Below are 12,739 nucleotides of genomic sequence, written 5' to 3' on the forward strand. Positions count from 1 at the left end.
ACTCTTAGGCTAAATGCAAATGTAGCCAACACTGAGGGACACTTCACTTGAATGCTGCTGAGGCCCATCCTTAAGGGTGGAAGCCCCCAACCTTTTTGCAAACATAAAGGGTATCTGCCAGACTGAAAATAGGTCAACCTGACAGACATACTTCATGTTCAGGTCAGACAGCCAGGTGCTGTATATGTTCTAAATGTGCAGGCGCCTGGCTGCCGGAGTTGAACTTTTCAGGGCTGAGAATTGCACAGCACTATGGGTGTGACCTCCTCAGCCTGGCAAAGTACTTGGAATTCTCCCCCTCCTGACGAGGGGTTGTGTCACTTTTAGACTTGGACCTTTGTGCTTCAGTTTTAGGCCCTGATGTGCCCAGGGCCGAGTGTACATCAGTGACGAGTTGTAACAGAGTGGGGTGGGGTCAGCAACTCTCACTGACCTCAACCTACACTGTGATGCATAAATGAATGCTGCTTCCTCTCATTGGCTGACTTAAGGTCAGCCAATGATAGGAAGTGGCAGTCCAAACCTCCAGGAACCAATGTGGCTTCCCTCCACCACCCAAGTACGGTTTTCTTAATGCTTGGTGCATGTGTCTATTTATGAATGTATGTGTATTCATGTAGATGGGCGAGTGCGAGTATGCAGCCCACCTGCTCCCATGACTGCTCAAGTTACCAACTGCCACTGCTTGAATGCCAGAGGAATCTGACGGCAAGAAATTGACAACATGCTACTATATTTTGCAGTAATCCCATAATATGCATCTGAATCTTCGTCGGTCTCCGAGACCTTTGAGCACCAAAAAAAAAGCAGTATTCATGGTGTAGGCAGAGTGAACTACTTCATGAGGGAAAGAAGCTTTACATCAGCAATACGACCACCTCTCCTTTCATGTTCTGTTTTATTGCAGGTAAGTTTGTTTGCTCAAACCAATTTTGATCATTCTTGAATATCATGTTAGGTATCAACAAAAGGAAAAAAGCCATAACAAAATTAAATTAAGACTGATTACTAATGAGAAGAGTAAAATCAATCAAGATCCCACTGGTAAGGCGACAATCAATCTGAAAGAGCTATTCTGAAATAGGAAACCTAGAATGTCAAAAGAAACACCAAGATCTCCCAAGAAAAATTTACATCAGTATTTATTTCAGTTACTTTATTTACAAGCATCCATTTACATTAAAAAATCAATACATCTATATCTGAAAACAATCCATACAGTCCAGGCCTTCCACTATAGAGGCAGTTATGGAGATTAATAGTTTTCTAAATGTGAAATATTGAAATCTTTGACAATAACAGATTTTCACATTTTGAAAAGCAAATATTAAGGGTGGTTTCCTGTTAAATGAAGTTGAGCTTCAATGTTTGTGTTTGAATAAATACATTTAATATTTAAGCCGCCTTTCAATGTGTAGCATCAAAATCCCACGCTGATGCTATGTTGAACCACCAGCTACATAGTTTAACAATTATAAAATCCATTGTAAATTTAAAAAACAGAACAGCACAGCTACACTCTTTTATGGTATACTGCCTTATTCATCTGGATACTGAAACAATTCACTCAAAGGAAACTGTGGGCATTTTTATTCAGATGAAGAAGAGGTTGCAATATCACATTATACTAAGCTATCATTCTCTGCAATTCAATATTTGCTATTGAATTTGCACCTTTTCATGATCTGTGATTTAAAGAGTAAGTGCAATCAAAAATGAATTATGTTCTAGAATTAGTTTCCCAAAGAAATTCTGATCGGGAAAGCAATTTACTACCATATTTCAACACTGGCTTGAGGCATTGCCCAAGTGTTGCTCCCTTTTATGCCAAACTGAAGGAACAGAAGTTTCTTCAACAAAAGTTGAGGTGTGATGGTAAAATGGTGTGTGCTCACAGCACATGAATAGTATGGTTCCACTGAAAGTAGTGCCTTAAGTTGATAGCAGAGATCTTAATTGACAGTATTTGAAGCTTGTAAGTGGACCAGTAGGCTGTCAATGCGGCCAATGGCTAGAGATGGATAAAAGGGGAGGACAGAAAAAAATATTTTCAACAATTCTAATTTATCATAACAGAAGCATTGTTCTCATCTCCTCAATATTGGATTTATAAAGAAAATATATATTAATCCCTGCTTGTAGACTTAGGTAACCCTGGTGTTTTACCGCACAGTGGAAGACACAACAGTTTACTTCTCATCATTATACTGTACATAGGTGTATCTTAAAAATCCCCAGTAACTTAAGACAATTTACTAGAGCATTCTTTTAAAAAAGAATATCCAGTTAAAAGACACCTATAACTATAAAGGTCATTGGGATGAAATTTAATACATCCATACTATATATAGAAATCGGTAAATATATAGAGCTGAATCCTTTTCTCAACTTATTTCAGAACCTGAATGGGAACGATCTTCAAAAAGATGTGTGTTTTAGCTTGTACATGTGGATATTTTCAAGACAAGAGAGAACACAATGGTTTTGACAAAGTGACCTTAAAGAGTTTAGCTCAAATCTACAGAGATCATAGTGATCAGTCAGCTTTATTTGAACTAGCATATATAAAGGGCACTACAGTGATGAACGCAATATTCAGCCAATGGCATTATAAGTGTGAATAACTTTCAGCTTACATTGCTAAGCAGAAAGATCAAAGAGATATTCAATGCATTTCAAATGTTTAAAACACTTGCAGAAGACGAGCAGCAAATTATGATTATGAAGAAGAGACAAGTGCACAATATTTTGAATGACTTGCACCGTGAGCAGGATGACTGATGCCAATGCCATGGCTAATTCAAAATCTTGCAGAGTGATGCTAATGTATTCTACAAGTCTTTCTCAAACTAATGTAATTGACATTTTCCAAAGCTTTTAAAAAAAACCTCATATTCTTTGCTACAAAACAGGAATTACCACTATTTTGAAGTCAGTTAGAAGAAACCCAATTGATTTGGGCTATACAGGTCTGAACTGTAAATTTCACTATCCATATATCAGATTCTCAATCAAAATCGTGTTAAATGTGTGTTTGAAAAATTTGACCTACTAATTCACGACCGCAATCCCAGCATACAGAGAACTAATAAACATACATGCCCCCATTTATATTTAGTTTTTGACAAGTTGCACAAATAGGATGCTTTCTATTGTGCAGTATTTGCCAACTTATGTGGAACAATCTGTTAACAGTTGAGATTCCTCCGAACAGAAAACAGCGTGTACTTACTTACAGACTAAGTTTCGTATGCACACTAGGAAACATGTTGCAAAGAGAATGGTGAGGGAAATAACTTGATGTAAATGCTATGTTATGCAATTCCTGCAAATATGTAGGGTTCTATGGATTTGTTAAGCAATCACTTAGAGGTTATTCTACCAACAATGCAGGCTGCCAGCAAGCCAAAGTCCACAAAGAATGAATCACCAGCATTCGTGTTTAAAAACTTTCTATGCATTTATGCGCCATCCTAAGTAACTAGTTTATTATTGTAACAGGTGCATTAAGAACTGGTTTTCTTAAAAAGAAAAACAATGGAAACCAAAATACATTTAGCATACTTCTCAAACATGGTTTTCAGCCTCTTTTTAAGACGAAAAAAAGAATATGGTGGTTTGACTCTTGGACTCACAGGTACGGCAATATTACAGTATTTCTTTCTTTCTTTAAATATTGTGCATATGCTTTAAACTCCTTTTTCAGTTGGGAAGTCCTTGGTTGAAAATATAACGAGAAACAACTTAATGATGGCTGTTCAGCACTCCAATCTGATGGGTTGAAGCAATGCTTATCTTGTCAATATTCATCTTAATCCTGCATTTGTCCATTGCTGCTCCTCAAGCTTATATAGTAGTGTCCAGATGTTGTCGCTCCAAAAATGTCCACGACAACCAGTCTTAATATTATGCAACACAGACTACCTTATTTAGCATCTACACAAAATAATGAACTCAGGCATTCTAGAAAAATAATAAAATAACATTTTGTTTACAAAAATATGTACAGCACCTTCCAAAAGTCTTATAAATGATCCAGGAGGACCAATTTCCAGATTTAATTTCATGCGCAAAAAATGAAAAAGCAGGGCCTCGTTGAATGCTGAAACCATATTTTGCACACAGAGCATGTACTCTTCATTGTTCGTGACAAGGTATAGTTCACAGTAGTTATTTGTAAGGCCTCAAAAATCTGGAAACTTTTGAACGTAAGAGTCGGATAAAGGATCTCGGGAACATCTCTCTTGACTCTTGAGCCGTATACTTAAAATAATTCTGGGGGTGCGCCAAGACATCAAACAAAGCCTTTATAAGCTTCTTGTCCTGCAAAAAGTAAGCAAAACATTTTACACACAAACAAAACAACTGCTTTTAAGTTAAACAACATAATTATGAATAGTCCAAAAGAGCAATGTTACCTGATGGTAGGATTTCAAGAATAAGGACAACAGCATTTTATCCACAATGCATATCACATAAGTGTATGGAATTTGCTCTTACCTGATTATGATGAGGTGAACAAATATAATTAGAAATCAACAATGAAAGCAAACACTCTTACCAACCGTAAATAGAAGCTGCACTTTTATCTCAGCGCAAGACTTCCGGCATTGCAGCATTATGAATGTAATGTCAGTACCTTCATTGATATGTATAAAGTATGTGGTCTGGGTGCTGCAGTGATTATTAAATGAGCCTCTCGAAGATGCAGAGAGATCAATACCTGAAGTCTTATGCATGGTAATGGGCTCCATAAACAATACCATTATTCATTCAGAGTGCAGGAATATACAAATGTGTTTTCAGTTTCTGGAAGAAAAAAATATTACTTTGGTGTATATGGATGGAAGATCTAGACCTTATGAGTCATTCACTCACAAAAGTAGTTCAGAAATTGATAGGCTTGACACTGATGACTTAATACCAGAGATTGACATTGCAAATTAAATTGATACTAATCATCAAGCAGTCTTCTCTTCTAGCGGCCTTTTACAGTTTATACACCAAATCGGTCTGTTTCTTTGTACAGAAAGGTACCATTAACAGAGCTTTACCATGATCTATTTGACTGTTCAAATTTAATGTCATTAATACGAATTTGCTTTAGTTAAACGCCGACACTGGACAATAACAACAAATGGATAGGTTGTTAGTATGGTTTTTATGTCAATCTAAGCAAGAACCTTTAAACCAATTACAGTGTCTATGGGAAAATCAGCAGAAAGCTCACAGTTGAGTGGGGAAGCATACGGATGTCTCTACAGAGCAAATGCTGCAGTGCAGTTTACATCATGTACCACAACTCCAAGTAAAGATGAAAGAAGGGAAGAAGCCATATAGTGCCAGCAGTGTAATGCCCTAACCTATGGAATGATTTCCGTTTGAGGGATGATCTGTATCTAGAGAAAATTATCTTAGTAGAGATTGATAATGGCGGAAACCCCTTACTACACACCCTCACTTCCTCTGTACAGCCCCTTTTCAGTGCCTTATATATTTAGGCTTCAAAGGAAGGGAACCCTTAATGAAAAACCAGATCTTCTGCTGTTGACCGAAACATGGACCAACCCTCATTCCTTGCCGGACATTCTGGCATCACTTCCCTCAGACTACTACATTCTGACTGCCAACCGTGCACAAGGGAAGGTTGGAGGTGGGGTAGCTGCAATTATTTCGAAATCCTTTCATTTCCGGGAACTACCCTCTCTCACTCTCCCCAACACAGAGAATTTGGTAATCACACTAGACTCAGAGAGCGGGGCTCTTACTGTAATTCTGCTATACCGTCCTCCCCAATACATGGCCAATTATCCAGTACTTTTGGCAGAACAACTGGCCTCCCATGTAATAAAGCACTCTAAAACTGTCCTAGTGGGGGATTTAAATTATTGGTTCGATAGAACAGACACAGACACCCAAGCTGGAGAACTGAGGGATCTGCTTACAGATCTAAACCTGGTCCAACACATTCACTCTCCCACTCACCAGAAGGGTCACAGCTTGGACCAAATCTGGACATACAATGTACCACCATTTTCTCCTATTATAAGCCCTTGCATCTGGTCAGACCATTATCTTATCCAGTTCCCGCTAGAAATTCAAGGGCAGCACAAGGCCAAACCTCCCATGGGTAAAGAGTTCCGCAAATGGAAATCCATGGACCGCTCTGGGTTCATGGACACGTTGAACAACACCCTTCCCCCATTAGACGAAGATCTGGAGGTTGACGAGAGGGCACTGTCCTCCTGGCTTCTCCATGCAGCAGATCTGTTCGCACCCTCTGTATATCTACCTAACATTAGAGGTAATGATGCCCACAAATGGTTTACTCAAGAACTTAGAGCACTTAAATTAGGGGTACGACAGAAAGAAAGACAGTGGAGAGCCACCTACTCTTCACAGGATAGGGAAACCTTCTGCGTCACTAGGAAAAATTATCAAAAAATTTTAAAACAACACAAACTTAATTTCTTCTCCTCAAACATTTTATCGTCATCTAACAAGTCCAAAGATATTTTTAATATAGTTAATGAACTCTGTGACAACGACAGGACAGCCCCTTCAATAGCTCCTACGCAGAAGCTATGTGATTCCCTGAATAATTTTTTCAGAGAAAAAATTGTCACTATCAAAGCGAGCATTGCTAGTTCCTTAATGTCACTTCCTTTGGATGACGTCTTTTACAATCCCTCTGTATTAGATACCTTCCCGGTCATTGATGGTAAAACCTTTTCTTCACTTTTGACGAGGGTAAAGTCCGGATCCCCTAACGACATCTGCCCCCCCCCACATCTTTTCGGAAATCGGTCAGACTATCCCTCAGGGTATTCTACCCCTACTAAATAAGTCACTGACCCAGGGCAGGGTACCTACAGGCTTTAAACACGCTCTGCTAATCCCTCTAATTAAAAAACCAGGTCTGGACCCTCAGGACTCATCAAATTATCGTCCTATATCCCTGCTGCCGTTCCTATCCAAGATATTGGAGGCTCACGTCTCCAATTGCCTTTCCAACTTTGTGGAAACCACTGGATTTCTGGAGCCAAATCAAGCTGGGTTCCGTCCAGGCCATTCGACAGAGACGGTAACCCTGGCAGTCCAGAATACACTTCGGTGTAACGCAGACAGGGATGTCCACCAGGCACTGGTGCTTCTTGACCTGTCTGCTGCATTCGACACGGTCGACCACACTATTTTGGTCGGCCGTGTCGAGCAGGCAGGCCTCAGAGGTGCCGCCCTGAGCTGGGTGGAATCATTTTTGTCCGACCGGACTCAAGCAGTGAGATTGGGCACCTTCACAGCCCCTAGAATTAAGAACGATTGCGGGGTCCCTCAAGGCTCATCCCTGTCCCCCCTTTTATTTAATTTATACTTGCGTCCCCTTTTGTACTCCTTGAGGAAATTCAAAGTGTGGATCTTTAACTACGCAGATGATCTGCAATTGGTTTTCCCCTTGGGGTCGCCGGATGCTGTCACTGAGTTTAGGGAGGTCATGGCTCATATCCAGAGATGGATGGGCCTTAACCACCTAAAACTTAACCCAGGCAAGACTGGGAAGAGCGAACTCAGCTGGGGACCTCAATTTTGGCCTCCGGAGATGGGAAACCCCCCCTCCAAATCCCGCACAGTTAAGAGCCTTGGAGTCACCTTTAGTGAAGACCTCTCCCTGAAAAGTCAGGTAGGGTCAGTGGTTTCCGCTTGCTTCTTTCAGCTGTGTAAGATCAGAAAGATTGCCCATTTCCTAACCCATTCTGCCCTGATACAGGTGACCATCGCCCTTGTGCTGTCTAGGCTGGACTACTCGAATAGTTTATATTTGGGCCTTCCAGCCGGGCAGCTCAAGAGGCTGCAGCTGGTTCAAAATCAGGCGGCCAGGCTGATCTGTGGGCTTCCTAAATGGCAGTCCATCAGGCCAGGCCTGGCAGACCTGCACTGGCTGCCGGTAGCCCAGAGGGTGGCTTTTAAAACCGGCTGCATTATCTTTAGGGCATTACAAAGTAAAGGCCCCAAATTTATCATCAATCTGCTTGCCAGATACACCCCCTCCCGCAACCTCCGCTCTGGTCACAAAAACTTGCTCATGGTGCCGGTTGTTAGGAAACAACGTCAGGGCGGCAGCTCTTTTCATTTTCTTGCTGCCTCCCTCTGGAACTCCTTGCCAGCTTCTTTAAGGTCACACGAGGATATTCTAGCCTTTAGACTAGCCTTTAAGACCTGGCTTTTTAGAGAAGCTTATCCTTAGACGTTCTAAGTTGTCCTCCTGTTGTTGTGTTATGCTCTGAAAACTTCCTACAGCGCCATGAAGCCTACGGGCGTACGCGCGCTTTATAAGCTAAATAAAAAATAAAAAAAAAATGCAGTAATTGAGAACTATGCATTTGGTCATAGAGCACCCACTGCACAATATCAAAACCTCACAAGGTGCTGCATAACTAGGCTTGAAGAAAGCAAAGGTGAAAAGGATGATCAGGCACTTGATCCGCTAGCTTCCAGATTCGTCCCTTAGGACTGGTATTTAAGTGACCATTATGCAGCCTCAAGTCAAACAAATGAGCAACTGCATGTTCTACTATGCTAGGACAACAAACACAGAATAGGTGATGGGAGTAATGCTTGAAAATCACTCTGGGTAGCATTCCAACCCATCAAGGAGATGTTCTTACAAAGTGCTGATGGGTACAGGACAGGGTTGATGTTCTTAGCTAAAAACAGACTGGTCTTTTGAAGAATGTGATGCATTGGTGAACCCAAGGTCTGCCCCTGAAAGACACCGTTCTTCCAAGGATGGTTGTGCACAGATTGAAAAAACAATTTCAAGAGTTAACCAGAAGCATGTTAACCGTTTAGTTTAATCACTGATTTACTAAATGTATGCAGAGCATGCTTCTGCTCAAAGGTACAGACCTGGAAAGCAGCTTCCAAACATCTAGGATTTCAAAGAAATCTAGCATTGCATCACTGTGCTGCTCGAACACCTTCACCCCTTGCCAAATGTCTCAGAAGAGGCTCATTTTTGCATTTTCCAGGTCCACAGGCATGAACGAATACTGTGCTCTTCCTCACAAATGTTTACAGATATCACAATCAGTCAAGAATTACCATTTTTAGATATACACCGCGCATATACAGCTCAATATCATGGGAAAAATAAAAAGAGGGCCCTAAAGGCTAATCAAACAAGAGGGGAAAGGAAGCATTCTGGAGCGAAAGATCATGACAGTGTTGAGAATTGACAGCATAAATGCCAAAGAGGTATATAGCTTGAAAACACAGATCAGCCATTCAGTAATCCACACCACAGGTTCCAAAGTAGGAGACAAATAAAGTTTCAGTCCACATCACTAAAGCCTTAAAAGGGCATTGACTAAAAATAGCGGACAGAAGAAAATCCACAACTACTGTAGCAGTACTCTAACTCACACATGATGGAGCACAACAGACCAATCGGCAGACATAACATTGACTTGGTAAAAGATAACCTAGTGTGGTGCATGGACCGATATACGGGATACTAAACAAATTCGATATTTTCTGAACTGTTCTCAGCTCACACTCTAATACTGTTGGTTTCTGAGTAATCTCTGATAGATGCTTAATCCTCAGCGAAGGAATCTGTTACATCACCCTGGTGAGTTTAAGCATGGTGAAATCTGTTGTTCCTTTCTAAAGAGGCTAGAAGCTAATGGTGCAGTCTAAAAAACAGACCTCCCTGAAAGGAAACTGTAAAGCAACAAGTCTTGGAAAAGCTTTGGAAAGCTGATGCAATAGTTTTTTTATTTTTTTTATTTCAAGCATATTTCACATAAAATAAGAAAAAGGAGAATACCACAAATTGACAGTCGTGTGCTTACAAATAGTTTAATTCTTAAGTAAGAACCATTGAAAATACATTTAAATTGAACTGTAGGGGTGCTTCTAGCAGACAGGAGTAGAAAATATATATTTTTTTAATGCACCTCAAAAGAAAATATGATTATTATTAGAATAAACAAAAGTTACTCATGGTTTAGAATTACTGTAACCGGAAAACATAGATTAAACAAAAAGATTACTAAAATAAAATATATATTTTTTTAATCCATATTTGTAAAGCACAAACATAAGGTTTCAAGGCGCTGGGGGCCGTCGGGGAGATTAAGTGAGCTATTGCCCAGAGTCACATGATGCTGAGCCGAGTTGCCGCCGGCGCCTGGAATTGAACCGTGAGCCTCACGCTCCAGAGTCAGCTGCTCTGGCCGCAGTGCCACACATCTCCCCTCCAAATGATAAATAATAGAAAGATAACAACATTGGCAAAGTAAAGTATTGACAAAACGAGCCCTGGCACTGAAGTGCACTTTAGGTGGATAAATACAAGTAAGAAGACAAAATGCCGACACTCACAATGGAGGAGAGACAGTGGCTGAAGTCAAGGGGATAATGCCGGCCCTGGCAACACGTGGGGGTTTCAATCCTTTAGGGGGCCATCAAGTCTCCCAGGGACTCCTATTATGCCTAAGGCCAATGAATATCTGTTAGATGTGGGAAACTCGAGATACCCTCATCAAATTATGAGGGGGGATTATAGTGCATTAGGCCTCTGGCTTAAGTGGTTTGACCCACTGCCCCATAATATACATTATGGTGGGCAAAAGCAAATTGTAAATTACAGATTAACTGATCAATGACTAAAAGTGCTGAACCAAGCCACTCCTTGTACGGATATATGGTATGTATTTTTATCTCTAGGCCATTGGAATCAATGTTCTGAGCGTGTAGATATAGTTAGGGAAACCGATGGAATAAATTTGCTGGGCTGCCATGTTGTATGAAATTGTATACATTAACTAATAAAAAAAATAGCCTTAACATCTCAGCGTCTATGAGGGTTTTCAACAAATAACCAATGGTTATTGTAGATACAAGTGTCCATTCCCTTGTATGATGATTGAGGTAGCAATATTTAGGTCAGTCTCTAAAAACAGCTTTAAAGCAGAAACGTACTTATACATATATTTCAGCTCTGTAAAAAAATCAAATGCCAAGTATACAAATGTATTAGTTCAGAAAATCAATTATAATATAACGACTTGCACTTGATGGTCAAAAATACATGACAGCCAATGAGCGAATTACCTTCAATATTTCCTGGTGATTTTCAGAGGCATAAAGTCTCCCATCGCGAACAATGTCTTCTATGAGCTCTTGGTAATCCTCTGTTGTGAACAAAGGACAAAGGCATTAGCCGTTTAAATCAGGCAGAAATAAAAGAAGTCTAAACACACATCTTTCATGATAGACATCCGGCCTGAGTTCAAAGTCACCACAACGCCTCTGCACGGAAGTATTTACAGAACGCCCCATCTCGAGTTGAATCCACTTCAGAGCATTTCATATTCATTCACACACAATATAACAAAGCCAGAAGAGGAGGCAGGATACCAAGGGCTCGGTAGGAATGTTTGCCAAGTTTACATCCAAATATTGGCTCATATTCGGAGTCTCTCAGGCTAGCGCTAAAAGATTGCAGCCACACTTCTGGAAGAAGGTGTTTATATATCTCAGCAGTACAGTTACACCTTGGTAGTTTAGGGCGTCTTTTCATTCCATAGGAATGCAGATTTTGTACCCTTTTTATCTTTCTTCCATCCTGACCGATTTCTGTCATCGCTGGGCGAGACAGTATGCAAAATTCAACTCTTAAGTGTGCTAAATTTGGAACAGAGCAGGTCTAATCAATGCGAGTTTTCACATTCATATGTTCTCTAATATAGGCAACTTTGTCAGAGAATACGTCTGAAACCAGTGAGAGTCCACAAAATAATAGTGGCACAGTGGTGTTTCTAACTTTACGTGCCTTTTGTTGGTTTGATTATTTTTTTCCAGCTCTTTTGGAGATACAGGAACAAATGTGAGTGTCCAGTGCACCCATGTGCCAATGATGTATAGGCTGTAAAATGTTTACGATCTTGTAAAAAATACGGAAAATATTTTGCAAATAAAGGGATAGCACAAACCTATACATTGTTTGGGAAAATTCAGAGGAAATGGAGATTAAAAAACAAAATGCACAGCTGGGGAGCAGGTACTGCAAAAATCATAAGCCGGAGGACCTTCAACTTACCCACTTACGAGGAACTCTACCCAGCCTGACCAAACGGGTAGGGGAGAGATCTACAACCATGTTTTCAATTTAAATCATTTTCATTCTAACTGTACCCTTATTTATGTGATTTATACATAAAATAGTATCTAGATATTTACTAAAATATATTGCCGTGTTTGCTTTGTTACTTTTGTTTCTTTGTGCATTAATTGCGTAAATAATTCATTTTAATTGCTGTTTTGAGATCTGCTTATACTGAACTATTTAATTATTTCAACACAATCAATCAGAAAATGTATTCTTTTTTTTTTGTGAAACTTTTTATTAATTTTATAAATACAAACACAAACAACTTGCAAGGAATAAAGAAAAAGAGAAGACAGCAATATAAACAACGTTGCATTACATGGTGTGGGAGCGGGAAGGTCAACCAATGAGCGTATTTTCCATCAAGAAAGAGTCTCGCATGGTGGGGAGGCAGAAGGAACAAAATGTATCCAATACCCAGTAAAAAGTGGAGGAACCCTCGGGTTACGGGGACGTAGGTGCAACATCTGGGTCAGGGAGAGGGGGGGTACATATATCGCCACGGTAAGTGTTCCACTGAGTCCATATCTTCCCCCATTTTCGGGGGGTACCCCGGGAAATATATAC

The 12,739-nt window shown here is 40.2% G+C and overlaps 1 protein-coding gene across 9 annotated transcripts in view; it reads right to left on the minus strand.

Annotated features, from left to right (window-relative positions):
- Window positions 1-1,124: 1,124 nt before the first annotated feature.
- The window catches only part of SCUBE2 (signal peptide, CUB domain and EGF like domain containing 2), a 676,704-nt gene continuing 665,089 nt past the window's right edge, over window positions 1,125-12,739 (minus strand). For 8 of the 9 annotated variants that reach the window (XM_078680979.1, XM_078680981.1, XM_078680980.1 and 5 more), the window contains 2 exons: window positions 11,116-11,195; window positions 1,125-4,323 (listed from right to left, as the gene is read on the minus strand). In XM_078680979.1, the coding sequence (XP_078537105.1) occupies window positions 4,171-4,323; window positions 11,116-11,195 (233 nt within the window). In that variant the 3' untranslated portion in view covers window positions 1,125-4,170. The remainder of the gene's footprint in view (window positions 4,324-11,115; window positions 11,196-12,739) is intronic. The other variant, XM_078680982.1, reaches the window with a different exon arrangement.

The sequence above is a fragment of the Lissotriton helveticus genome, chromosome 3_1, assembly GCF_964261635.1.
Source record: "Lissotriton helveticus chromosome 3_1, aLisHel1.1, whole genome shotgun sequence".
Taxonomy (NCBI): domain Eukaryota; kingdom Metazoa; phylum Chordata; class Amphibia; order Caudata; family Salamandridae; genus Lissotriton; species Lissotriton helveticus.